At 46.7% G+C, this 20,972-nt stretch overlaps 1 protein-coding gene across 1 annotated transcript in view; it reads right to left on the bottom strand.

Annotated features, from left to right (window-relative positions):
* Nucleotides 1-20,972, bottom strand: part of NIN (ninein) — a 111,978-nt gene that overhangs the window by 26,280 nt on the left and 64,726 nt on the right. Inside the window, exons 12-21 of the mRNA XM_089309720.1 lie at nt 19,205-19,315; nt 18,764-18,853; nt 14,431-14,569; nt 12,451-12,572; nt 10,587-11,077; nt 7,603-9,708; nt 6,348-6,473; nt 6,166-6,235; nt 2,291-2,506; nt 436-549 (exon numbers count right to left, since the gene is read on the bottom strand). Of these exons, the coding sequence (XP_089165846.1) occupies nt 436-549; nt 2,291-2,506; nt 6,166-6,235; nt 6,348-6,473; nt 7,603-9,708; nt 10,587-11,077; nt 12,451-12,572; nt 14,431-14,569; nt 18,764-18,853; nt 19,205-19,315 (3,585 nt within the window). The remainder of the gene's footprint in view (nt 1-435; nt 550-2,290; nt 2,507-6,165; nt 6,236-6,347; nt 6,474-7,602; nt 9,709-10,586; nt 11,078-12,450; nt 12,573-14,430; nt 14,570-18,763; nt 18,854-19,204; nt 19,316-20,972) is intronic.

Here is a 20,972-nt window from a genome sequence, read left to right as displayed (position 1 = left end):
ACGCTCTAGAATTTAGTCCTTTGCCCAAGATCAAGTCCATACTTGCTACGAGGAGAAGGCAGCCCAGCCTCATCTGTGTCATACCACAGCGAACAGGGCTGTGGGTCATGGGAGGCAGGAGGTCATACTCCTTCAGACAAACGGGGTGCTTTAGCACCTGGCTGGGAGAAAGCAGCAGAGCAAGTTTCTCCAATCATAAAGGTCGGGATCCGTGTCTAGGAGTAGTTTTAGTTAGAACTCAGACACACCTAAGTAGCACAGCACACGCAGGATGAGTCCACGCAGCCCTTACAAATAGACTCACACTCAACTCTACTCAGCAACAAGCCAGTGGACAGGACTCAAAGCCAAGGGCACCTGGGTGCTAGAAGCCCCAGACCGTCAGTTCCACATCGTTCTAGAGCCACCGTGCCATGGGGCAGCACGTGACCTCACCTGTTTCATTTTTTCCAGTTCCTCTTTGAGAAGGAGATTCTCCTGCTCCATAATATGGGTCTGCAGTTTAACTTCAGAAAGCTCGGCTTCCAGAGAAGACACCAAAGTGGAGGACTGAGAGGGCAAGAAAATCCAATAGTACATCGTCACTTAGGCTGCGGGCAATTTACTACGCGCGTAACAGACGACACGACAGAAATAACAGTGCAAAATCAACAACACGTTTTATGACCAGTTCTCATACGCAGTGGAGCCAATCAAAGCTATTTTAAAAAAGACTTTCCACTTAAAAGGCACGAGTATGATTTCTCAGTTTTTATACGGTTTTCCACTATACTGTTACCACCCTTCTCTTAGGGTAGCTATTTTGAGATTAAGCAAATCCTGTTTCTCCTCAAAATTCTGCTTACTTATTTTAGTATCTATCAATGGAGTTTTAAAAATAATTTTTAAAAATGTTCATTTGAAAGATAGAGGTCTTCCACCCACTGGTTCACTCTCCCCAATGTCTCCAACAGCCAGGGCTGGACCAGCTGAAGCCAGAGGCCCCAAACTCAATCTGGGTCTTCCGCATACGTGGCAGGGGCCCAAGTACTTGACTCATGACCTTCTGCCTCCCAGGATGCATGTTAGCAGGAAGCTGGAATCCAGAATGGAGTCAGGACTTAAATCCAGGCATTAGGCTACAGGATTGTGGGCATCTCAACCGCTCTGTCCAACACGTGCCCCTGCAATTTGTTTTACTTAACACCGTGTCCTAGAAATTGGTTCATATAAATCAAAATCTCTCCTTGTTCTTAATCTCTGCACAGTAACTCCTCCATGGTGTACATGTACCTGCTACATTTACTCCACTGCTCCTTGTATGGGCACATTTTGCAATTACAAACAACACTGCTATCAGGAGCCCTGTGCACAGGGATTTTCGTATCGTTGCAGGTGTGCCTTTAGGGATATTCCTAGAAGTACGACTGCGGGGCCTTTGTAGGGAGCTATGTCATTATGTTAGGCACTGCCAAATATACCTTGGCAAAGACAGCATCAGCGGACATCCCCGCCAGCCAGGTATCAAAGTGTCTGTTTTCCCGCAGCGTTGCCATAAAATAGACTATCCTACTTTTAAATCGTTGCTGGCTTCACAGGTGAGAAATTATTTATTAGCACGGTTTTACTTTGCATCTCTCTGATTATGAGTGATTTTTCAACATTTTTTCGCAGGCCTGAAGGCCATTTTGATCTTTTTTAATAAACTGCTTGTTCATGTGTGTCTCCCCTTTATGCCTGCAGATTTTCTCCTGTGACTCCATTTTGCAGAGTTCTGTACTAGCCCTTCCCTAGTTCCATGTGTTGTAAATAGTCGCTCCTAGTCAGTTGTCCTGTGACACTTTTTATGGTATTTATTGCCAGGTCAGATTTTTTTTTATAATCTATTTCCTTTATTGCCTCTGACTTTTGGGTCATAATTATAGTCCTTTGTTCACCAGAGTGAAAGACAAATACAGCCATGTTTTTTTCTAGTACTTGTCTAGTTTCACTTTTTATATTTATACTCCTAATCCAATTGGAGTTTATCCTTGCACACGGCATGAAATGTGAACCTAATTTTATCTAATTTCCAAATGCCTGCCCAGTTACCCAGGCACCAGCGACTTGAGGAGTCACCTTTGCTAAATACTAAGTTTCCATTTGTATTTGGGTTGAATTCTACACTTTCTATTTCCCTTACCAATTTGTCTATTCATTTGCCATGCTGTCTTGATTACTAAGGCTTTGTGAACACATAGTTTAACACAAATATTTCTCCTATTTCTTGATATTTCCTCCAAAAAAATCTGTAGGGGAGCTGATGCCATACCTGCACTTTACAGCGTTCCAGTTCTTCTCTGAGAGTGGAGTTTTCTTGCTCCCAGTCCTTGAATATACCGTCTGCTGGCTCCTTTTCCTTTTGGCATAGGATTTCTGCCAGACGTTGATTAAGTTCTTGCATTTCGTCCTGATTTTGAGAGTTCTTTTGGCTAAGTTCTGTATTTTCCAAATCCAACTGTTGGTTTTTGGTTTTTAACTCTGAAATCTAATTAAAATCCAGATAAGTTTTAAAAACTTTTTACTCTACTTCTGCTGAAAAACAGATTTAGAGAGTAATTGTTCTCTCTCTTCATAAACTTTTAAAATTAGAGAAATAAATAAAGGAAATAAAATGTGCTCATTATTACCATTTAATCAGTTGAAACGTGAATGAACAAGTGAGATACAGGCTAATCTCCCTCCACAGGGACCCATTCTGCATAGCTAGGAGCAAATCCCTCCACATCACTCCCCATGCAGACACAAAAGCTAGAGACAAAGATTCTTTACTTCTTTTTAGTTTAAAGAAAAAAAAAAAGGATCATTTCATGTTTTGACAGCCTGCTTTTTCACTTACACTATCTCAAACTTATCTTCCAAGTCAGTGCATGCAAAAACTGCCACACACTGTATTTTTTAGTGACTACGAGATAGTCTCCATAATGAGACATCCCACAATGCATCACTCCATTCCAACACTGACAGAGCTACAGTTTTATCACTTCCTTTAATTGCAAGGAAACAAAATGATCTTTCAGAAAATCTGTTTAAATATGGTAGCATTTTTTATTTAGGATTACTATTTATTAGAAGTAGGGTTGCTGAGTTAGAAGATAAATATATGTATGCATATGGAAACTTTGCAAAGTTCATGGAAAATGGGAGCAAAGGATAAGTTTACTTTGGTGTAAAAATTTTAAAAAGATTTATGTATTTATTGGAAAGGCAGAGTTAGAGAGAGAGAGAGAGAGAGAGAGAGAGATCTTCCATTCTCTGGTTCACTCCCCAAATGGCCACAACACCCAGGGCGTGCTAGCAGGGAGCTGGCTTGGAAGTGGAGCAGCTGGGGCCAGTGTTGCAGCACAGCCTATGATGCTGGCATCCCATATATATGGGTGCTGGTTTGTGTCCTGGCTACTCCACTTTTTATCCAGGTCCCTGCTACGGATACTGGGAAAGCAGCAGCCGATGGCCCAACTGCTTAGGCCCCTGCCACAGGGATGAAGCTCCTGGCTTGTGGCTTTGATCTTGATCAGCCCTGGCCATTGTGGCCACTTGGGGAGTAGACTAGCGGATAGAAGAGACCTCTCTCCCTCTCTTTCTCTGTCTCTCCTTCTCTCTAACTCTTTCAAATAAATTGATCTTTGGGGGAAAAAAAAAAGCTGGGATTGGAACAAGTGTCCATATGGGATGCCTGTATTACAGGCAGCAGCTCAAGCTGCCAAGCCACAATGCCAGCCCCACAAAAATTTTTTCAAAAGACTCAAAGAGTTTTTTCATAATAAGCATTTTCCATGAATTAAAAAATGTATATATTTGATAGCCTGAAAGAGAGTGAGGGAGGGGAGAAAGGAGAGCGAGAGAGAAAATGCTCCCATCTGATGGTTCACTCTCCAAATGCCAGCAGTGGCTGGGGTTGGGCCGAGGCCAAAGCAAGGAGGCAGGAACTCAGCACATATCTTCCTCATGGATGCCAAGAACCCATTACTGCTGCCCTCCGGGGCTTCATCAGCAGGAAGCTGGAGTCAGGAGCCAGAGCTGGCAATCAGACCCAGGTACTCCATTGTGGGACACAGGCATCTTACCCAATTAGCCTCAACACCCATCCAAGCCACAGATTCTCTGAAGGCCTCTCATATGCATGGGTTTCAAAACCTTGTGACCAAAATAAACTTCTCTTTTAATTCCATTTTCTACGAAAATTTTGTTATTTTACTTAGATGTTCATTAACTAACAATAAGATTTCTTCCATGTAGAATAATAGGAGATTGAATTTTGTAACTACAGTACTTCAAGTGGATTTAGGTATCTATTACTGTCATATATAGCTTTCAAAAAAAGTGGCATTATGGATTTTTAATGATTTGCATAAACAAATCATGCTGCTGGTTGGGAGAGCAATATCTTTCTTGCCTTTTTAATTTTGATTTTCAAATAATACAGAAAAGTACACAGAGCTCAGTGAGCACATGGAGATTTAACAATTTTTATCATTTTGCCCTATTTTCTTCCCCTGTAAATATTATTATACTCATACACACATACTATTGTCCTTGAAAGCAGGAATATTAACATCATATAACATGAGATTCACGGCAAATTATCATGAAGTGGGGGAAGGAAGGGTATATTATTATGTAAGCAGTACAGTTCATTGAAGACAATATTTATAAATATACCAAATAATATAGCATCCACACATTTTTATATGATATATTAAATTCCACATGAGAGAAAACACGCCAAGTTTTTTTTTCTGTGTCTGGCTTATTTCATGTAGTATAATGATCACTAGTTCCATCCATTTTGCTGCAAATGTCAGGATTCTGTCCCTATTTATGGCTGAGTAATATTCCCTTATGTATATATACCATGTTTTCTTCATCCAGTCTTCAACTGTTGGACAAGCTAGGTTGATTCCCTACCTTTGCTGTTATCAGACTGTAATCAATATTTCACGCACCTTTTGAAGTACCCACATACATTACTCTTTTAACAGATCTCCCAACAATGTCTTCCCCACCGTGGCACCGCTTACAATTTTACCCACAATGCACGAGGACACTGATGTCCTCACCCACTTTTTAATACTAGATGGTAGCAGTCTTTGATTTTTGCTCTATCAGTTGGTGGAAACCCATTTAATTTACATTCCCTAATAACTAATGAGACTACTCACCTGTTTACATGTTATTTTCTTTTTTTCCTGTGACTTAGCCATTCATACATACATACATATATATATATATATATATATTTTTTTTTTTTTTGACAGGCAGAGTGGACAGTGAGAGAGAGAGACAGAGAGAAAGGTCTTCCTTTACCGTTGGTTCACCCCCCAGTGGCTGCAGCGGCCGGCACCACGCTGATCTGAAGGCAGGAGCCAGGTGCTTCTCCTGGTCTCCCATGGGGTACAGGGCCCAAGCACTTGAGTCATCCTCCACTGCACTCCCAGGCCACAGCAGAGAGCTGGCCTGGAAGAGGGGCAACCAGGACAGAACCCGGTGCCCCGACTGGGACTAGAACCCGGTGTGCCTACAGCGCAGGCAGAGGATTAGCCTAGTGAGCCGCAGGGCCGGCCAGCCATTCATATTGACTGCCTGTTTTTCAGCTGGGTTTCATGAAAATGCAAAATATATTCTGGATCTATTTTAAGTACTGGGAATGCACTTTTCTTGGCAAGTCCTTAAGGCTTTGATTGTTTCGGATGAGCTCTTAAATGGCCTTCCCTTTCTCAGCTAGAGACGGACTGTTGCCCACCCCAGCGACCCACGTGACTCATGATTCTGAGAGAAGGTGTGCTGAGTAACTGGCATGAAAATCCGTCCTGAGCTTTGGACTTGCAGTTATGGTGCCGAAATGAAGGCACATTAATTGAAAATACACAAAGGGCAGAGGTGGTATGTTATGAGTGTGGTTTTAGGGGTGTCACCTCCTATCCTCATTGATTATAAAGCTTGTGTTACACACTTAGCATCTAGAAATAATATACATGTCATCTCACAAAACACAGGAACCTACTTTAGAGTTGGAATTAAGTGAGTGTCCATTTGCAAACTAAGAATGTAGGTATATGTTCTGCCAGTAGCACATGCTATAAATTTTTACATTTCAAATAAATTTCAGAATGAAGAAATACTGGGAAATATTAAGCATTTCCTTACTTGCTTCTTTAAATTTTCAACCATCTTCTGAATTGCAGCTTTTTCCTGTTTCACAGTTTCTAGCTTTTGCCTAAAGAAACAATAAAAATGTAATTTAAGAGTTAAGCTCTAAAAGTTGAAGTAAAATAATTTTTAGTCCTTGTAAAAATGTCCTAAGGAAATTTAAATAGACCATGCCTTACCACATTTCTTCCTGAGATGCATTTAATTTCCCTAACTTCAGGTTAGAAATGCTATCTTCTTCACTTAAAGTAGTAATTTCGTTTCTCAAAATAGAATTTTCCTCTTGAAGGTTTTCAGATTCATATCTGAAGTAGAGAGATTAAAAAAAAATGTTTTAACAAGGCAGTCATCTGTCATCTTTGGAAAATATTTTCTAGTGACTTCCAGTAAGACCAGGATTCCATGCCAGTTAGAAAGGGAAGCCGAAGTTCGTAGTCTCTTAGCACTTGGAAATCAAGTTATGACACACTGTGGGACGTAAGCGCGAGACTGAGCGTCCACTCTGGCTGCTGCTTTTCTCACTGGTAGCCACTGAGCAAAGGACTTGGTGTTGAGCAATGACCTTCATTCGCTCAGTCTCAAGTCCTCTCTGCTCGGAACGGACATCACTCGGCGTACCTTCTACCGTGGTCACTTTCAGGTACCCACAGCCACACTCGGGTTTACTCTGTGGCTTTCCTCCTCTCTCTCCATTCTGATCGTCAGAGCTAAAAATGGTCTGAGGGGTGAGGAGGAAAAACTCCATTCAGAATAAATGACTTTGTTTCCTGTCATTAAGATACTTTAGACATGATGTAATATTTTCTAAGGCTTTTTTTTTTTCTTTTGGAAAAACCCAATTTGTGGGAAGGCTCATGCCACCCTATTTTATAAAGTTCAAATGAGCAGTGCTTTGAATTAGTTCCACTTCTGTCTTGCCTTTTCAAGCAGATTTATTGCAAACTGGTAGCTCCTGGATCAAATGATATGTTCTCAGAGCAATGTTCAGTGCGTACTCAGAGTGATGGAAGTGCAAAGCTGCAAGCCACAAGACATTTTTCCTGTATTAGTAAAAGGACAGAGTTCTTGTCGACCAAGTGGGTTAATGCACACAGAGGCATCCGCGCTCATACGTCGTGTTTTAACGTTTAGCAAAGACAGACAAAAGCGCCTATCCATTCCGAGGCTAGAACAGAGTTAAAGACACACACACGGGGGCCGCCCGGGGTTAAGCAGCGAACTCTTGCCGGGGGCTGTGGGGACTTGTAACGGCAGTTACTGGCACACAGAGCAAGGGAAGGCCTCCTAGGCGAGGTCGCTCTACTCGTTAGTAGGACACGGAAGCGGGAGGACATCTACCGCGCTGCTGTCTTCCGGAGGCCTAGCGGGTTAGTTTCTCTAGGGACAGCGCGCAGCGCCTGCAGCCGCCGGGAGGCGCCCAGCTGCGTACGTTACCTCAGGAGTTCAACTTTGTGCTGCATCTCAGTGCACGCCGCGTGCAGCTCGTGCATCACGGCCTTCAGCTCCTCCTGCTCCTCCTCCTGCTCGCCCGCACAAGGCCCGTCTTTTTGCTTGACCAGAGTGGCCACTCGCTCCCTCAACCTTCTCGTCAGCTCCTGCAGCTTCTTCTTCTCCAGGGCCAACTCCGCTATGGTGGCCTGGCGCCGCAAGCGCTCCTCTTGCAAGCTCAGGCGAGCGGTGTTTTCCTCCGGCGGGGCCGGACCCTGTGCTCTGGGCTGTTCTGGACGCACCTGAGCGTTGGCTCTGGGGCCGCGGCCAAGGTCATGTGTTCTGACTCTTCCCAAGAGCTGTGCTGTCTCCTGCTCAGGGAACTGCCTGGCTGGTTCACAGTCTTCCGTACCCGGGCAGACGCCTGTGACCTTGGGCACGCGCTCTGCCAGGGCCTCTTCCTCAGGGGCCGCTCCCAGGTTGTCCCCACAGGTGTCCCAGCAGGAGAAGCAGTCGCAGACGGCTCTTTCCTGCAGCGTCTCAATCTCCCCCTGCAGCCTCGCGACCAGCACGTTCAGCTCCTCGTTTTCTGCTCTCACCTCGTCGTAGCTCCTGTCCAGGCTCAGCCCCGTCTCGGTCACCTCGCCCGCCCTGCCGAGCTCCTCCTGCAGCCGGAACAGCTCGGTGCTGAGCGCCTGGTTGCTCTCCAGGGCCTCCTCGTAGCGCGTCTCCAGGGCGCGCAGCTCCTCCCGCAGGCAGTCGTTCTCGCGGCTGGCGTCCTCGTACAGCGCCTTGTACCTGGGCGGAGCCTCGGGGAGCCTCTCGAGCATCCTCAGCTTCTTTCTCAGCACCGAGACATGGCAGAGGAGGTGCTGCTTCTTCTCGGAGGCGCGATCGCAATCTGCGCGCAGCACCGCCAGCTGCTCCCGGAGCTCCCCGATGCGCACCTTCAGCTCCCAGGATTCCGTCCTGGTCCCTTCACTGTTTTCCAGCTCGGAAAAACTCTCCAGGGACGTTTCCGACTCCCCGACTTGGATCTCTTGCCTCTGGACAGAGCTCGTCCCAGCGCTTTCCTGGTCCCGGGCCCTGTCACCTGGCGAGTCACCGGGGAGGCGCCGCGTGGTTACACGGTCTCCTCGCTGCATCTGGTTTTGGGGTGCCAGTGATTCCGCTTGGTCCACACAGTCTCCAAAAAACTCAGTGGCTGCCTCATCTAAGCAAGAAGACGCTACTGACCCCGGCTCTAAGGTTTTCAGCCTCTGCTGCAACCTCGAAATTTCTGTCGCCATCTTCACGTTTTCCTTCACGGCTCGCTCGTGAGCTCTCTGCAGGCTCAGGAGGACATCTCCGTTTTCCTCCAGCAGCTGCTGGCCCTGCTGGAGCAGGGACGTGGTTCCGCTTCCTTCCTCCGCCAGGCAGCTGCCCGGCGGCCCGGAGAGAGACGGTGCCGCCTGCTGCAGGTCCCCAATCTGCTTCTGGAGCCTGGAGATTTCCGCGCTCATCTCAGCCTTGTCGCGATCGGCCTGCTCGCAGGTCGCTCTGTGCACGCTCTCCAGAGCCAGCAGCTTGGACATCAAGTCCTGCCTCTCGCACGCAGGCCCCCTTTCCAGCTTTTCCAGGCGCTGGCTGCCCAGCGGCTCGGCGGCCCCTGCCTGGCGCGGCACCTGCTCGCCACCCCTCGCTTCTCTGCAGGGATCCCTCTCCAGCTCCAGAATCTGGTGGCGCTGGTGCTCGGACACCTTCCTGAGCTCATCCAGGTCCCGGAGGAGCCGCTCTCTCTCGACAGCCACGCTATCCAGATGTTCCTTGTAGGTTTTCTCTAGCATCTCCCTCTCCTGGGTCAGGGCCAGAGAAGTGGCTTTCTCTCGCTGCAGAGTCTCCTGCAGCCGCTCGCGGGCTTCTGCGCACTCCTGCGAGAGCTCGTCCTTCTCAAACTGCCACTGGGACCTCTCCTCCCGCTGCTGAGCCAGGAGGTCTTGCAGCTCCTGGCGGTAGCGGCCCTCCAGGCTCTGCAAGGCGTCTTCACAGCTCTGCGTGACTTCCTGGCGCTCGGCCTGAAACCGGGCTTCTAGCTCAGACGTTCTTCTAGTACACTCTGTTTCCAATTTTTCCCTAAATGTGGTCAACATACAGCATTACTGGTGCTGCCACCAATGCCAGAGGCAAACAAAAAACATTTTTTCCTGTGCATACCGGGGGTTGCCAAGCAAGGAATGCTTCCAAAAACGGTCTGCACTTACTCCTCTGTGACTTGCGTGTACTGGGGTGCCATCTTACTTCTCAGTGCTGAGACTGGCAACCATGGTTCCATGTAAAACTTACCTCTCTCTGGAGTGAGGGGGAAATTGATGCAACCAAATTACTGGGCATACTCCTGGGTGCATGTGTTTACGGATTTTAAACCAAAGACCTAAACTGGTATTTCACATTGAAGAGTCACACGCCTAGGACCCTAAACTCTAACTTGGGAAATGGAGACCACATATGAAGCAGCACGGAGGGATGGTTGTTCCGCACACTATACAGGTGTGCGTGGAACAGCTTCACTCTGCTTTTGCGTCTTATTTAATAAAGGGGCAGTAAGTTTGTCAGGGTATGAGGCTCCACAGCGCCCCGGTGAGCCGGGGATCTCATGGGAGGGACGTGAACTTGAAGCACTGCGCCCTCACTCGGGGAGGAACTCCCACTGACCACAGTGTGCAGCTCTGGGGAAGCTCACAAAGCGACCGGACAGAACTAGGAAGGAAGCACATTTCAGGTCATTGTAGCCTCAGCTGGAGCCCGAGACGGCACCAAGAAGCAAATTCTCAGCTTTCTGAAGACAAAAACAAAAACCAGTTCCAGTAATGCCGAGGGAGGCTTCCGGCACAATGGTAGAAAGCTTGTCAATGCCTCTACTCAATCCCAGGGATGCTAGGCCTTCCACTGCCTTCCAAGTCCCCTCTGCTGACCGGAACCTCGGGACGCCCCGCTTCCCCTCCCCTCCTTACCTTCCCTCCTGAAGCTCCCGCTGGTGCCGTTCCGAGAGCTCTTTCCTTAGCTCTGCTTTCTCCAGCGCATGCTTCTCCCCCAGGCTTCTCAGCTGCTCCTGGTGAAGCTGCTCCAGGCCCTGGGTCAGGCCTCTCACTTTCTCTTCTGTCCAGAGCCCCTCCCTCTCCCGGCGAAAGCTCTCCTCGGCTTCCTCCAGCCTCGCCCTGAGCGCCTGCTCCTGCTCCAGCCGCAGCCTCTCCTGCAGGTGCGCCTGCTGCTCCTCCAGCTGCGCTCGCAGTTGGCGCTTCTCCTCCTCGTGCCTGCGGGTGGCCTCCCACTGCGCCTCCGTCAGCACCTCAGCCTGCCCCTGAAGTTCTGCCACTTCCCGTTCAAGGTCACTTATTTGTTTCGCCAAGGTGTGCGCCTGGTGCTCGTGCTCCTGCCTCAGGGCCTCTTGCTCCTTCGCACGGGCGGCCCTGCTTTCCTGCAGCTGCTGTTCATAGTGCAGGACCTGCAGCCAGAGAGCAAAGTCACCACCAGGATGGTCACCGCGTGGCCCTGGGAAGGCTCTGAAACAGGGGCTGCAAGGGCACTTTTCCCCTGTGACGTGCCTCGGCTTCCCCACTTTGTTTCCAAGCAATGCAATTCAAAAACACTTCAGGTAGGGCACGGAAGTAAGGTATCATTTGCTTTTCGTTTTTAACTTGGTTGAGTGTTACTAGTTTCTGAACAACCCTATTAAGAACTGAGCCAACTCGTCATCCCAGACAGCCTTTGTCTTCCCATGCATCCTTCCCCACTGCAATTTTAGGGCCTCAAAGTAGCCAATTCAATTCAAATATTTATTCACTACCTCTCAGGTACACCACAGACTACAGTTACCATTGTAATGCATAGTCCCCACCATCAAGGATAAACCAATCTGGACATGTATAAGACAACAGTAAGTACACTACAGGGCAAAATGCAAAATATAAAAGCTATAGAAAATATATTGGGGCTGGCGCTGTGGTGTAGTAGGCTAAGCCTTCACCTATGGCGCTGGCATCCCATGTGGGCACTAGTTCTTGTCCCAGCTGCTCTACTTCTGATACAGCTCTCTGCTTATGGCCTCAGAAAGCACTGTTAATTGGCCCAAGTGCTTGGGGCCATGAACCCACATAGGAGACCCAGAAGAAGCTCCTGGCTTCAGATTGGCTCAGTTCTGGATGTTGTAGCCATTTGGGGAGTGAACCAGTGGAAGGAAGATCACACTCTCTGTCTCTCTCTCTCTCTCTCTCTTTGTCTATAACTGTAACTCTGAGATAAATAAATTATATATATATATATATCAACTTCAATTCTAAGGAGAGAACAGCCACATTTGGCTGGGGGAAATTCAGAAAGTTTCATGCAAGAGGCAGCACTGGATGTCAACTCTGAAGGTAAGGAGACTTTCAAGAGGCAGAGGGAAACAGTAATAGCGTAAGCACAAGAGGACAGAGTTTGCTGGACAAGGGTGCACTACCTGGTGTGGTTGAGAGACAGGTAACTCTAAGGAATGATCACAGACTGGAAATGGAAGGTAAAGGCACATGGTGCAGGGTTTGGAAGCCAGTGTTCAGAACCTGTAGCTAATGCAGAAGGCATTCAAAGGGGCCTTTGAAGATGTTTAAGACATGTTGTTAATGAGTTGGAAATAACAATGGACTTCAAGTTCCCTGCTTTCCAGGGCTGAAGACCTTGTGAAGAAACTCTGTCCCAGGAGGGAAAGGCCTTGTCTTTAGCCTGTAGAACTGTCCAGAGGCTGTGGGCCCCAAAATAAAAAATGAGGAAGGCTCTACACACAAAGGCTTGTCACAGTGTGAAGAAATCGGAGCAGTGGGTCGGTAGGAAGGGACTTACTTTATCTTCCAGCTCCAGTCTCAGGCGACACAAGTCCCTGTGATGTTGTTCTTTCATCTGTTCAATGACCAGCTCTGCCTCAATGCTCATATTCAATGGACGGCATTCTTCAGAGCCCAGCCCTGAAAACACATGGGACCATTAATCCTGCCGCAGGTTCAGGAGAGCCCTCTAGTTTATCTTAAGGAAGAATCCTCAGCCTGAATTGCCACACATGTGACCAACTAGGAACCAGCAAAAGCCAAGAGAATTCTCCTCTCAAGCATCAGGGCAAACAAGAAGACAGGAAGGTGAACAGATTGTTCCATGTCCAGACAGTGAAAACAAACCTTAGTAGAATCCATCTTTGTGAACAGTAGGTGGGGACAGCTGTGGAAAGTGTTGCCTAGGGGTGACCAACTCTTCATGGAAATGCTGCCCCATGAGTAGCTTGGTCAAATCAACCAACTTTCTTAGCCATCTGAGAAATACTGAGTGACAAATTAGCAGAGGGGCAATGTGACAGGGGAATGAATGGCCAGCCAATTGGCTGCTATGCCTTGAGGACTTAACGTCATGGGTCAAGTTATCCAACCCATCACTCAACATTACAGGAGACTAGATATTATCACATGAACTTCCTGGAGTGTGGTAGAGTCTCCTCTTAAATTATCAAATAAAATAAGACAAAAAAAAGCTGGGAGGGGGCATAGGTTAGGAACATGGATAAATCTAATCTTGTAGGAGGAGGGATGATTCTCAATTCATCCATTTGGGTTTACCTCTGCATTGCCCATGAACATGAGAAAAATGGTAAAGCCTACGTTGGGGGCTGAGCTAGCACACAGATAAACAGAGTATGCCTAACACTCTTGGGATAGGGAGACCCAAAATACCTTTCTACCTGGGGAATCACAGGCATATGAGAGAAAGGGATTCTTCTTGGATAGCTCGGATTGACATACTTTTTTTTTTTTTTTTTTTCAGGTTTTGAATGTTTTTACTAGAGATATTCTTTTCCTGGGCTTTGTCGTCACATGCTATGGCATGTCCCCAACTGGGAAGTAACACATAGAGTATTGGCCACCTTAATATGGTGCAACACCACACGCCCACAAGCAGCAACCTCAACACTTGCTTGTCTATGGAAAAGCCCAGAGAAGTTGCTGACACCTGTCATAGAGCCCAATGACCTCCATCCTTGCCCACAGTGAGCCAAGAATCAGAGCAGGGGTCTCCAGGCCTCTCTCCCCCCTGTATTATACAGTAAGTAGGGGAGAGGAGGAATAGACGACCTGAGAACTGGACTCTGTCCCCAGCAGTACTCAGAAAAGCTGCCGACAACAGAAGAGATGACTGATTCCTTCCTGAAGTTCATTCTCAGGGCTCCCAGTGAGAGGCAGGATATGGGAAGGGCGGGAGAGGGCTGATGGTCAGTGTGGGTGGGCTCGTAACCAACTTGGCTTTCCAACATGGCCACTCCAAATCTTCCCCAAACACCAACCCTTCTTTATCTTATTTGTATTGTCTTACAGAGGCAATACAGGCATTTAGGAGAGACAGCCGAAGCAACCCAGCCAGGGACCATGTGGTCTGTGGCTGGCCCGCTCACCAGAGCCATCTTCACACCAGTCAGGCACTCTTGCAGGAAGGCAGGGGTCAGTGACAGCCCAGGGTCTGAATTCTAACTCTGGAGACCACAGATTTAGAGCCAGGTTTTTGTTTGTCTTAAATAAATAAAGCAAATACCCCTGTGGTTTGAATTTTCCATTCCTTCCCTGATGCATATCAAATTCACATGGAAATACGCTCATAAAGACTTCAAAGACAAATGAACAACCAGACCACAAAAGAAATAGCTCAAACAGAGTCATGCCAACATTTTTTTTTTTTTTTTTGCTCCTTCGGGTTGCCAAAGATTCGTACTTTGCCGTGCAACCATGGTTCTAACAACAAAGGTCAAAGGCAGAGACTGAGAAGACAGTCTCAGAATGTGTTTACCGTGGTCGGGCTCAGTGCCACTGCCACTGCCATCCAGTTCCTCTGCCAGCGAACTCTTCACGGGCGCCCTGAGTGCCCTGCCTTGGGCGCGATACTCTTCCAGCTCAGACTGCAGTTCGTCCACTTGGTCTTGTAAAACCTGGGGTTTACAAGCCAGCACCCAAGGCACCAGCAACAAAAGACAAAAAATAGATAAATTGGACATCTTCAACATCCAGACTTCTGCGCTTCAAAAGACACCATCAAGAAAGGTAACCCCGAAACTGGGAGGAATGTTCTGCAAATATTACAAGTAGATCTGATAAAAGACCTGTAACTAGAACGTTCAAAGACTATTATAACTTAATATTAAAAAGACAAAGAACTCAATACATGGGCAAAGGGCTGGTGTTATGGCACAGCGGGTTAAGCCATTGCCTGTGAAGCCAGCATCCCATATGGGTGCCAGTTTGAGTCCCGGCTGCTCTACTTCCAATCCAGCTCCCTGCTAACAAGCCTGGGAAAACAGCAGAAGATGGCCCAAGTCCTTGGGCCCCTGTCACCCATGGATCAAGTTCTAGGATCCTAGCTTTGGCCTGGCTCAGCCCTGGCTATTGTGGACATCTGTGGAGTAAACCCATAGATGGAAGATCTCTGTCTCTGTCTCTCCCTCTCTAACTCTGTCTTTCAAATAAATAACTCTTAAAAAAAATAGGCAAAGGATCTGAATAGATTTTTCCAAAGATACACAATAATTATTAAGTCTATAAAAAGATAATTGGCATCATTAGCTATCAAGGAAATACAGTTCAAAACCACAATGAGATACTATTTCACTGGGAAGACGTGAATTAAAGAGGCACAGAGTAACAGCTGTTGATGATTGTGTGCAGAACTGACAATGGTGGAACCACCTTGGAAAACTTTGCCAGTTCCTCAAAAATTAACACATACCCACAATTCCATGCATAGGCATATGTCCAAGGGAGATGAAAAACTTCCATACCAATGTTTACAGCAATATGCAACGTAGCTCCTACATCCCAGATGTCCATTACTTGATGAAACAAAATGTGAAATATCTGTACAATGGAGCCATTAAGAGGGAACAAGGTACTGATTTGTGACACAAACATGGATAAGCCATGGAAAACTCCGCTAAGTGAAGGAAGCTGATTGCACAGGATCACAAGTGGTTCCACTCATAGGAAATGAAAAGAACAATTGGGGCCCACGCTGTGGCGCAATGGGTTAACGCCCTGGCCTGAAGCACCAGCATCCCATATGGGTGCTGGTTCAAGACCTGGCTGCTTCACTTCTGATCCAGCTCTCTGCTATGGCCTGGGAAGGCAGTAGAGGACGGCCCAAGTCCTTGGTCCCCTGCACCTATGTGGGAGACCCGGAAGAAGCTCCTGACTCCTGGCTTTGGATTGGCACAGCCCCAGCCATTGCAACCAATTGGGGAGTGGACCATCGGATGGAAGACCTCTCCCTCTTTCCTTCTGCCTCTCCTCTCTGTGTGTAACTCTGACTTTCAAATAAATAAATAAATCTTTAAAAAAAAAAAAAAAAAAGAAGAAGAAGCCAGTCTATGGGAAGTGTAGTAGTACGGGTGGGTGTTCGGAACAGTGGTTAAAACACCACTTAAGACAGCCACATTCCATGCTGGAGTGCCAGATTCAAGTCCCAGCTCTAGCTTCCTACTAATGTGCAAATGAAGAGCAGCAGACGACGGTCCAAGTACTGGTGTCCCTGCCACTCACGTGGAAGACCTGGATGGAGTTTCCTGACTCCTGGCAGGCATATGGGGAGTGAACCAGCAGGTGGGAAATAACTCACTCACTCTCTGCCTTTTAAATAAATACAAAAAATAAATAAATAAAGACAAATTGGATTAATAAGGCTGTAGAGCATGGGAGTGGAGTAGGGGTTTCTTTGGGGGATGATGAAAATGTTCTAAAATTGAGTATGCATGATGAGTATACAACTCTGTGAATATACTAAGACACTGAGTTGTACACTTTAAATGGGTGAAATATATGGTATAAAAAGCTGTTTTAAGCACTCTGGCCTCAGAATCAGCCCTTAAGGCATTAGGATCTGGCTAAAGAGCCCATGAGAGTTTTTCAGGCATGGAAAGCCAAGACACTGTGGCAAAAAATGAACTACATGAAAGATCTCTGTGAGTGAGATTCCAGTGGAAAGAAGGGGCCATCAAAGAAGGAGGTACCTTTCTCTGAAGGGAGGAGAGAACTTCCACTTTGATTACTGCTTGGTCTAAATAATGTTGGAGTTTGTGGACTCAAGAGGCTTCCATAGCCTTGGCAGCTCATGACAAGAGCCTTGGGTGATCACTGATATCATAAATAAGAGTGTCAATTGTTAAATCAACAACAGGAGTCACTGTGCACTTGCTTCCCATGTAGGACCTCTGTCCTTAATGAGTTGTACTATGAGAATTAATGGTAAAACTTGTCTTCAAACAGTATTTTATATGTTGGGTATCAGTGTGGTTGCAAACTGTTGAAATCTTTACTTAATATAGAGTTGATCATCTGTACATAAAGATAATTAAGAATTAATCATAATGAAGAATGGGATGGGAGAGGGAGTAGGTGGTGGGACGGTGGGTATGGGGGGAAGAACTGCTATAATCCAAAAGTTGTGCTTATGAAATTCATATTTATTAAATAAAAGCTTTCTATAAAATAAATTATTTTTTTTAAAAAGCTGTTTTAAAAAAAGAAGTGGACAGATTGGGGAATTCTGGAGGTAGAGCTAAAAGGTTTTGCTGATGAATTAAGTTAGAACCAAGAGTTAAAATGTAATTTAAAGCAGGGAAAGGTCAGTCACTTTTCTCAAACGAGCAGGTAGAAAGCAGAGGCCAGAGAACAGAGAACGTCAGAAGCTGGTCACTGCCTGCCCACCTGTGCACAGTCACAGTTTTGTTTTTTTTTTTTTTTCAAGCAGTTAGACCTCAGTTGTACTGACCTTACTAAAATACAAGTGTTTTTGGTTTAAGAAAATTAAGAATCCCAATTACTAAGCTTAGGGGAGTTCATGTTTTTGGTAATCAAAGATTCCTGTCGGGGCCAGTGCCGTGGCTCACTTGGTTAATCCTCCACCTGCAGGCCGGCATCCCATATGGGCATTGGGTTCTAGTCCCGGCTGCTCCTCTTCCAGTCCAGCTCTCTGCTGTGGCCCGGGAAGGCAGTGGAGGATGGCCCAGGTGCTCGGGCCCTGCACCTGCATGGGAGACCAGGAGGAAGCACCTGGCTCCTGGCTTCGGATCGGTGCAGCGCTGGCCGTGGTGGCCATTTGGGGAGTGAACCAATGGAAGGAAGACCTCTCTCTCTGTCTTTCTGTCTATAACGCTGTCAAATAAATTAAAAAAAAAATCAAAAATAAAAAAGATTCCTGTTATTTATGAGAATGTTTATGTCTGTCCTGGTAGGAACTGCAGATGGCTGTACCAGCTAAAGACATGAGTAGTTTCTGCATCTTTTGCATTTTCTAAATAAAGGAATATATTCAGAAAAAGAAAAAAAAGAGTCCACAGGGGCCAGTATTGTGGTGCAGCGTGTGAAGCAGTTTAAGCTGCTGCCTGCTGCCTGTGACGCTGTCATCCCATATGGGCGTGGGCTGCTCCACTTCCGAGCCAGCTCCCTGCTAATGTGCCTGGGAAAGCAGCAGGAGGTGGCCCAAGTACATGGGCCCTTGCCACCCATGTGGGACACCTGGATGGAGTCCCAGGCTCTTGGCTTCAGCCTGGCCCAGCCCTGGCCATGGCGGCCATTTGAGGAGTGACTCAGCAGATGGAAGATGTCTCTGTCTCCCCCTCTCTGAATGTAACACTGCCTTTCAAATAAGTAAATAAATAAATCTCTAGGAAAAAAAAAAAGACACAGAAAAACTAAATCCCATCTGACTAGTTCTGCAGTGGTTAGTCAGGGAAGGCTAATTCTGGAACAAGCACATCAACATGAAAACATATTCCCCACTAGGAATCAAACCGTGTTTCCCTCTGAGCACCAGCAGTTTTCAGTCCTAGCTATAGGAGATGGGCACGCAGTGAGTTCAAGGTGCTGGGTGGTAATAGCGGCAGCCAACGTTTCTGTGCGTGCTTGTTACTTGCCTGGTTGGCTTCTAAGCACACCATGCACACATCCACTCAAGAAATCTTCACCCCCATGCCGCATGGTGGGCATTCGTGTTTCTGCCATCCTCCAGATGTGGACTTGAAGCCCCCCCCACCCCCCTGACTGCCCCGCTCATGGTTACACCGCTGGGAAACAGTGAGGCAGGGACTGGAACCCGGCACCCCCCATGCACTCACTCCCCCCCGGCCACTTACCCTGTACTGCTGCTCATACTCATTCTTCATCTGGGTCAGCCTCTCCTCCTGCAGGAAGAACTCGGCACTGCTGGGGTCGAGGTCCCCGAACTGGGAGGGGGAAAGGTCAAAGCTGTCATTTTCTCGAGTGCCCTTCTGTGACCTAACACACTCAAAGCCCCAGCTTCTGGCAGTCAACCCGTCTCTCGAGTATGAAAGGAATGTGGTAGCTGGGAGACACACCACCAGTTGGATGCTGGAGAGAACATTCTAGAGGGACGAGCCCAACCAAGGCAGAGATCATAGTGCCCGGCCGTGGCTCCCCCATCCCCAAGCTGCTAAATGACATCCCTGCCGAAATCATAGCTCTCTATAACCACCCACGTACGTTCCTAACAAAAATGTTCTGGGCGTTGCTTTCTGCTCTTGCGCTATCGGGAAAGCAGACTTCAACGGATTTACCTTTTCGGCCAACACATTTTCCAAATTTCGCTGGAGTTTGTTGGTCAGATTCTCGTACTCCGCCAACTTCTCTGCATTTTCCAGCAGCTCTTTTTCCAGACGGCTGTTTTCCTGAAGAGGTTTGGGGAAACGGGATGTGGCACGGAGTTAGAAAGAAGCCAACTGCAGTCCCATCGTATGTGAAGCTCAAATCAGTGCTCTGGCTTAAGACAATGCCTGCCTCTGTGTCGAAATTCAGTTAAAAAAGACTAGAGGAGACAAAAGTAGGTGTGAAAGACTCGCCATCTATCTCCTAACCCAGAGTCAGAACCAAGAGTTTTTGTTTTTCTGATCCTGTAGAACTGTGCTGCCCGCCATGACCGCTGGGGGGCAGGCTTTGAGCCTGGCAGTAGAGATGCTGTGAGACCCGTCTCCTATCAGAGCGCCAGGCTTCAGGCTCAGCTCTGCTCCTGGCTCCAGCTTCCTGTTAATGCAGACCCTCGGAGGCAGTGGACAATGCCGTAGGTGGTTGGATCCCTGCCAGCCACGGAGGAGACTTGGATTGAGTTCCTGGCCCTAGGCTATTGAAGTAATTTGCGATGAGAACTATTTATGTCTCCCTCTCTCTCTGGGTGACTCTCAAAAAAGAAAAAAACAGGGGCTGGCGCTGCGGTGCCGTGGGTAAAGCCACCACTTGCAGTGCTGGCACTGGTTTGAGTCCCAGCTACTGTACTTCCGATCTTGCTTTCTGCTGTGGCCTGGGAGAGGAGTGGAAGATGGCCCGAGTGCTTGGGCCCCTGCACCTGTGTGGGAGACCCAAAGGAGGCTCCTGGCTCTGGATCATTGAAGCTCTGGCCATTGCCGCCATCTGGAGAGTGAACCAACAGATGGAAGACCTCTCTCTCTGCCTCTGCTTCTGCTTCTGCTTCTGCTTCTCTGTGGCTCTGCCATTCAAATGAATGGATAAACCTTAAAAAAATAAATGTCTTTCAAATAAATAAATCTTTAAAAATATATAAAACAAAACAACAGTATTGCATGATAGCCACTAGCAGCCACATGTAGATACAGAACACTTGAAGTCTTCACAGAAGTCTTCAAGAAATTTATGGAAAATGAGTCTTATCAGAAAATTATGCATGGGTTTCAAAATTTTGGCACCAAAATATCTTCTATTTCAGTTTCTCCAAAAACTTTTTCAAATGCCCTCATATAAACCGGGATGAGCTGTAGGTATAAATTACCATATTTTGAATAGTACAAAAATACAAAATAGCTCAGTAATATTTTGTGTATACTGATTACATGCCAAATGACAATGTCTTGGAGATACTAGATGAGTTAAAAATAATTTTGCCTGTTTCTTTTTACCTTTTCTCAGAGCTATTTACAAGTTTGAAATTCCACATGTAGCTTGCATTGTATTTCCTTGGACAACACTGCAATAGAATACTCAATGATGTGAAAGTATAAAAATATACTGTAAAATGAAAGAAAACTGGTTACAAAATACTTTGTTCAGCTGCCAGTAGAAATCAGAAAAGCTACAAAAAGTAGAATAAAATCAATTTTAACATACTGATATTCTAGTGTATTTTATAAACTAATTCTGGTTAAGGATATAAAAGCTATGCATCTAAGCTGCTCATGATCTGTGCATGGTTAAATTCTTATATAAAATATCAACCGAAACCCTCATAAAGTCTTTTTCTTCTTCATTTAAAAGGGCCTGAGGGGCTGGCATAACGCCTCGTGGTTCAGATGCTGGTTAGATTGCAAGCATCGTGTA

The sequence above is a fragment of the Oryctolagus cuniculus genome, chromosome 12, assembly GCF_051225735.1.
Source record: "Oryctolagus cuniculus isolate XC-2025 breed Fujian yellow rabbit chromosome 12, ASM5122573v1, whole genome shotgun sequence".
Taxonomy (NCBI): Eukaryota; Metazoa; Chordata; class Mammalia; order Lagomorpha; family Leporidae; genus Oryctolagus; species Oryctolagus cuniculus.
Note: the sequence above shows the minus strand (reverse complement) of the source record. Positions and strands in the feature narration are given on the sequence as shown.